The sequence below is a fragment of the Apium graveolens genome, chromosome 8 (assembly GCF_009905375.1).
Source record: "Apium graveolens cultivar Ventura chromosome 8, ASM990537v1, whole genome shotgun sequence".
Lineage (NCBI taxonomy): Eukaryota > Viridiplantae > Streptophyta > Magnoliopsida > Apiales > Apiaceae > Apium > Apium graveolens.
Window position 1 is genome coordinate 61,538,731 of NC_133654.1, and position 6,957 is coordinate 61,545,687.

The 6,957-nt window shown below is 38.8% G+C and overlaps 1 protein-coding gene across 1 annotated transcript; it reads right to left on the reverse strand.

Moving 5' to 3' along the window:
- Positions 1 to 3,993: 3,993 nt before the first annotated feature.
- LOC141679628 (uncharacterized) lies at positions 3,994 to 5,748 on the reverse strand. The gene is made up of 4 exons (XM_074486079.1): positions 5,396 to 5,748; positions 4,998 to 5,098; positions 4,764 to 4,865; positions 3,994 to 4,367 (listed from the first exon to the last, which is right to left on the reverse strand). The coding sequence occupies exons 1-4, from the start codon at positions 5,746 to 5,748 to the stop codon at positions 3,994 to 3,996; spliced, it is 930 nt and encodes a 309-aa protein (XP_074342180.1).
- Between the last annotated feature and the right edge of the window lie 1,209 nt (positions 5,749 to 6,957).

Below are 6,957 nucleotides of genomic sequence, written 5' to 3' on the forward strand. Positions count from 1 at the left end.
AGGGTTTGGTGCAGATTCAACAGCTTCAACCCTTATCTCCTTCTCCTTTCCTTGCTCGCCAACTAATGCAATGGAACCTCCTTTATTTCTTCCTTTCTCCAGCATCTCATCTTGCTCTATTTCAAGCTCATAGGTCTTTATGATCCCATATAGTCTATCCAAGGTGAACTCTATGTAATCTTGAGAATTTCTCAATGAAACTGTCATAGGCTTCCATTCCTTTGGCGGAGATCTAAGGAATTTGAGGTTTGAGTCCTTAGTTTGATAGACCCTTCCATGCAACTTCAGAGCATTCAGTAATTTTTGAAATCTACTGAAACTGTCAGTGAGTGACTCACTCTCTTCACTATAGAAATGCTCATATTGTTGAATCAATAGTTGTATTTTGTTTTCCCTTACCTGCTCAGTTCCATCACAAATAACTTGTATTGTGTCTCATACCTCCTTGGCAGTTTTGCAGTTAATGATGTTATCAAACATGTCACCATCAACACCATTAAACAAAATGTTCATGGCCTTCTTATCCTTATGAACTTGTTCAATATCTGGATCAGACCATTCTGCTCTAGGCTTTGGGACAGATGTTTCATTTCCCGTAGCAGCTCTCATAGGGAGATGTGGACCTTTCTCAATACAGTCCACATATGCTTCATCTTGAGATAGGAGATGCAGGTGCATTTTCACCTTCCAATGGTGATAGTTGTCTTTGTCCAGAAATGGAATCTTTACTCCAACATCTTTTCTGCTCATCTTGTTAGTTATTGTTATCTTTAAACTCTTTGCTCTTCAAGAGCTTGCTCTAATACCAATTATTATTCCCAAACAATCTAAACAAGAATTACAGAAGGGGGGTTGAATGTAATTTTGGCTTCTTTTTAATTTTAAGAATAGTTCTTCAATAAATATATAACTGTGTTTGATTTAGCAGTGATTTAGAATGAAAGAAGTATAGAAATCAAAACACAAAGTATTTAAATACAAGTACTTAAAAACTTTCTGGTGGATTGAACTTTTCCGCTATAGATATATATTAATATGAGAACTCTGTGATGCAATGTTTGCACACAGCTGCTTACAAGTTGAATACACAAAGAACAGAGAAATTCTTTACAGATGTAGTTTTTTCTATTATCTGGTAATTGCTTACTTACTTGGATAATTTTCAACTTGCTACACTTGGTTTACATATATCACCAAGTTACATGATAAGAAGATAAACAAATAAGACAAAATGTTTCTAGTCTAACTTCATGCTGCTTCACTTCCCTTTCCAGCATCTTTGAATATCTTCAGTTTAGCATGGAAATGGAAATGTTTCTTTGTTCTCTAAAACCTGAATTAGGCTACCACATTCCATTTGCATACAACCAACACATGTGACTGTCAAGTCACTATCAACTACTCTTTTGAATTTGATCATCCGTTGAAACTCAGGTTGATCATCCGTTGAAACTCAGGTTGATCATCCGTCAAGACTTAAGTTGATCATCCGTTGAAACTTTGTGAATTATCTGTAGAGACTGTCTTCTTGGAAGTTGACTCTATTTAATTTATACAAGATTACAAGGCATCTAATATTTATAATTAACCAACATATCTTGCATATCAATCTAGTAGTCAACATGACTTAAACATTCTACAACATCTAGTTCACTAAGCTATTTAAGTATGCAGAAATGTGCTACTAGTCTTATTGTTACATAAGCTACTCTTTCAACGGATGTTGAATTGATCGTTCGTTGAAAGCTACAAATTCACTTAAATAAAATCTACTAAGTGTTTAGTTCAAGTTATCATCAAGTACACAACATATTCCTAAAAATTCACAACAAGCAATGAAATCCATGATTTCCCCTAGTTTAAAAACTAGCGTTCCTACGTCATTACGAGAATAGCGAAAATTCTAAATATAACCAAGTGATTAAATTCTAACAAACAAACAAGTATGATCATGATCTAGTTCAAAAGCAACCTATAAGACTTGTGAAAAGACTTCATTTCTGGGCATGCAAATCAATTCATTAGGACTTAATCATCCCTCTATTCGACATCACTACACTCAAATTAACATCAACCAATCAATCATAAATAGCTCAACCTAAGGGATCATGTTATATGCATGCAAATGAAACTAAATGGACTCACATACAAACACGAACAAATATGCAAAATAAAAATGCAAATAACTATATGAAAAATCTTGTAAAAATATGAATGAACTACACTAAACATGCAATATGAATCTATATGGACACAACACACACTAATCCTTACATTATCACCCCCAAAATTAAAATTATCAATATCCTCATTGAAGGTAATAATAAGTATACAAGGCATACCTAGTCGTCAGTAGGATCACCCTCCTCGGGGGGAGAATCAGGCGGCGGATACACTGTGTTAGCTCCAAAACTGGCCAATCAACCTCGACACTTTTGTTTTTTAAATGACAATACTACAGAAACGTGTGGGTTGCCTCCCACGAAGCGCTTGTTTTACGTCTTTAGCTTGACGTGAAACTTCAAAATCAAGTTGTCGCAAGAACGGCGCTCACCACCTCACGGTTCGCTGTATCCCCATAATAATGCTTCAACCTCTGACCATTTACTTTGAACGCTTAGTCCGTATGCTTATCAAAAATTTCCACGGCTCCATATAGAAACACAGTTTTGACAATGAATGGACCTGACCACCTCGACTTAAGCTTTCCTGGAAAAAGTCGGAGACGAGAGTTGAACAATAGAACTTGCTGACCAGGCATAAATGTCTTGTGCACTAACCTCCTATCATTCCATCTCTTGACCTTCTTCTTGTATAACTTATTATTTTCATAAGCCTGTTGACGAAATTCGTCGAGTTCATTAAGTTGGAGCATTCTCTTTTCTCCAGTAGCTTCCATGTCAAGATTCAGCTTCTTTAAAGCCCAATATGCTTTATGTTCTAGCTCTGCATGCAAATGACACGCCTTACCATACACCAACTGGAAAGGAGACATGCCTAGAGGAGTCTTGAATGCTGTTCAATAGGCCCAAACAGCTTCATCGAGTTTCAAAGACCAATCCTTCCTTGCAGGACTCACAACCTTCTCCAAGATGCGTTTGATCTCTCGGTTAGAGACTTCAGCTTTCCCATTAGTTTGAGGATGGTTGGCTATGGCAACACGATGATTCACGTTATATCTTTCCATTAATGTAGTGAACTTGCGATTGCAAAAATGTGATGCCTCAGCACTGATTATGACTCTTGGACTACCGAAACGTGTGAATATCTGCTTATGAAGAAAATTTAGCACCACCTTAGCATCGTTGGTTGGCAAAGCTTTAACCTCAAGCCATTTGGACACATAATCCACCGCCAAAAGAATATACTGATTGCTGCATGATGAGACAAATGGCCCCATGAATTCGATTCCCCAAATATCAAAAATCTCAACTTCAAGAAGAACATTGAGAGGCATCTCTTCTCTCTTGGACATATTTCCAACTCGTTGGCAGCGATCACATCTCAACACGAACTGATGAGTATCTTTAAATAATATTGGCCATAAAAATCCCGCTTGAAGAATACGGGTAGTTGTCTTCTCTCCACCATAACCACCATACACAGTGGTGTGACAATCTCGCATAATACCCTTTGTCTCACTATACGAAATGTATCTCCTGATAATTTGATCTGCTCCCTGCCTGAACAAGAACGGCTCATCCCATCGATACTACTTCACCTCATGTAGAAACTTCTTCCTTTGAGCATAAGAAAGTTCTGGGGGAATGACATTACTCACAAGATAGTTCATAATGTCTGCAAACCATGGTTATTCTTCTTGCACCAAAAAAAGTTGCTCATCGGGAAAAGATTCATTGATTAACGTGTATCCTGTGAAGCCTTACCTTGATCTTCCAGTCGTGAGATATGATCCGCTACTTGATTTTTTGTACCTTTCCTGTCTTTAATTTCTAACTCGAACTCCTAAAGCAATAGAATCCATCAAATCAATCAAGGTTTTAAATCTTTCTTCGAAACCAGATATCGAATAGCAGTGTGATCAGTGAAAACTGTCACTTTTATCCCAAGCAAGTAAGATCGAAATTTCTTGAGACCGTAGACAGTTGCCAAAAGCTCCTTCTTTATAGTAGAGTAATTCAGCTGAGCACTATTAAGGGTTTTACTAGCATAGTAAACCATATGGAATATGTTCTTCTTCCTCTGGCCAAGAACAGCTCCAACTGTAAAATTACTAGCATCACACATCATCTTGAAGGGCCCATCCCAATCAGGTGCAGTAATAACATGTGCTGTAGTCAAACTCTTTTTCAAGCTCTCAAAAATAGCTAGATATTCTTCATCGAATTTGAAAGGGACATCTTTTTCTAACAGATTGCACAAGGGTTTAGAGATTTTTGAGAAGTCTTTGATGAATCGCCGATAAAAACCCGCATGACCAAGAAAACTGCGGATTCCTTTAACTGAAATTGGTGGAGGAAGATTTTCAATGACCCCCACCTTGACCTTATCCACTACAAGACCTTTTCTAGATACCTTGTGCCCAAGAATGATACCCTGTTACACCATAAAGTGATATTTTTCCCAATTGAGCACCAGATTGGTCTGAACACATCTTTTCAGCACCAAACCAAGATTATGCAATCACTAATCATAAGAAGTGAAGTCCCGAACATATAAAAGTCATCCATGAACACCTCCACATTAGTACCAATTATCTGAGAATATGGCCATCATGCATCTCTGAAAAGTAGCAGGTGCACCACAAAGTCCGAAAGAAACTCGACGAAAAGCGAAAGTGCCAAAAGGACAAGTAAAAGTGGTCTTCTCTTGATCTTCCGGGATAATGCAAATTTGATTATAGCCTGAATACCCATCCATAAGACAATAATACTCATGACCACCCAACTTGTCAAGCATTTGATCAATGAATGGAAGCGGGAAGTGATCCTTCCGGGTGGCTTTATTCAGCTTCCGATAATCCGTGCATACTTTACATCCTGTGACTATCTGAGTAGGAATGAGCTTATTCTTTTCATTAGCAACAACTATAATGCCTTCTTTCTTAGGCACACACTGCATCGGGCTCACCCACGAACTATCAGAATTAGGATAGATGATCCATGCATCCAGCCATTTAAGAATTTCTTTCTTCACTACCTCCTTCATGATAGGATTGAGCCTTCTTTGTTGTTCAACGGTTGGTTTACTTCCCTTCTCAAGCAGAATATTATGCATGCAATAAGAAGGGCTGATTCCCTTGATATCTGCTATAGTCCATCCAATTGTTGATTTAAACTCTCTCAGAATTTGCAAGAGCTTGTCTTTGTCACTACCTGAAAGGTCAGATGCAATAATAACAGGTAAAGTAGATGCATCGTCTAAAAAAGCATACCTCAACTGATCAGGCAATGGTTTGAACTCAAGTGTTGGAGCTTCCTCAATAGATGGTTTGAGACGCTTCTGAGAATTTTTAAGCTCTGATAATCCAAGAGATTCAAATGGCAAATCCAATCTCCTTTTCCACGGAGAAGCATTCAAATACTGCAGCTGCTCTACCCCCTCTTCATCTTCATTATCAGATTCCCCTGTTAAGGCTCTCTCTAAGACGTCATTCCTTAGCATTTGATCAAGCTTCGAAGTCACTACAGAGTCGACCAACTCTACTTTAAAGCACTCATATTCATCATTAGGGAATTTCATGGCATTGAAGACATTAAAGGTAACGTCCTGATCATGAACTCTCATGGTAAGCTCGCCCTTTTGCACATCGATTAAAGTTCAGCCAGTAGCTAAGAATGGTCTCTCCAAGATAATGGAAATCTCTTTATCTTCCTCGAAGTCCAGAATGACAAAATCGGCATAGAAGATGAGTTTATCCACCTTAACCAAGACATCCTCCATTAATCCTCGCGGATAAGTGATGAAACGGTCAGCCAGTTGCAAGGACATGTTTACCAGTTTTGGATCAGGCAGACCAAGTTTCTTGATAACGGACAAGGGCATCAGATTGATGCTAGCTCCCAAGTCACACAAAAACTTGTCGGAAGATAGATTGCCAATGGTACACGATATCGTGAAGCTTCATGGATCTTTAAGCTTGGGAGGAAGTTTTTGTTGCAACACAACACTCCACTCTTCCATTAGAGCAACAGTTTCCAACTCCTCAAGTTTTAGCTTCCGAGATAAAATACCCTTCATGAACTTAGCATAGCTCAGCATTTGTTCTAGAGCTTCCGCAAAAGGTATGTTAATGTGGAACTTCTTGAAAACCTCCAAAAACTTGGCAAACTACTTGTCAAACTTCTACTTCTGAAGCCTTTTGGGATATGGAAGAGGGGGATAAACTTGTTTATCCCCTGTATTATCCTTAGGAGTAGTGTTTTCAACAATATTCTTCTTCGTTCCCGCTTCGAACCCCTTCTGTACAACTGAATCAGCAAAAATTTCATTTTCTAGACATTGAGAGGGCGCAGGCACGCTCCATATGGGCACGGGGGCGCTGCCCTTCTGGAGAAAAAATTCAGAATCTTCGTTTTGATGATTTTGGGGGCTCGCAACCTTTCCAGACCTCAGGGTTATTGCCTTAAGCTATTCCTTGACTTTCCTCTTTCCTGGATTAGTTTTCGTATCACTTGGAAGAGTTCCTTGTGGTAGGTTCAATACGGCATTAGCAATTTGCCCTATTTGATTCTCCAGAGTCTTGATCGAAATCGCTTGGCTTTTTGCACATAAGCCTTAACTCCTCCAATTTAGATTTTTCATTCGAGGATGGACCGGCACCTCGGTGAGATTGTTGTTGCATCCCCTGTGGCTGAAATTGCTACCTTGGTGCAAACTGTTATTGAAAACCAGGAGGATTGAATTGCTTATTTCAAAACTGCTGGTATGGTTATTGTGGCTGTTGCATACCACCCTGATTATTGCTCCAGCTGAAGTTAGGATGGTTGCGGTTGT

What these genes read in the sequence shown, in the direction of transcription:
- LOC141679628 (XM_074486079.1), bottom strand. Translation starts at nt 5,748, where the DNA reads ATGAGAGTTCATGATCAGGACGTTACCTTTAATGTCTTCAATGCCATG. An exon ending in CCATTGCCTGATCAGTTGAG is followed by an intron (nt 5,099 to 5,395) that starts GTATGCTTTTTT and finishes TAATTCTGATAG; the next exon opens with TTCGTGGGTGAGCCCGATGC. An exon ending in AGTTTCTTTCGGACTTTGTG is followed by an intron (nt 4,368 to 4,763) that starts GTGCACCTGCTA and finishes GCAATCTGTTAG; the next exon opens with AAAAAGATGTCCCTTTCAAA.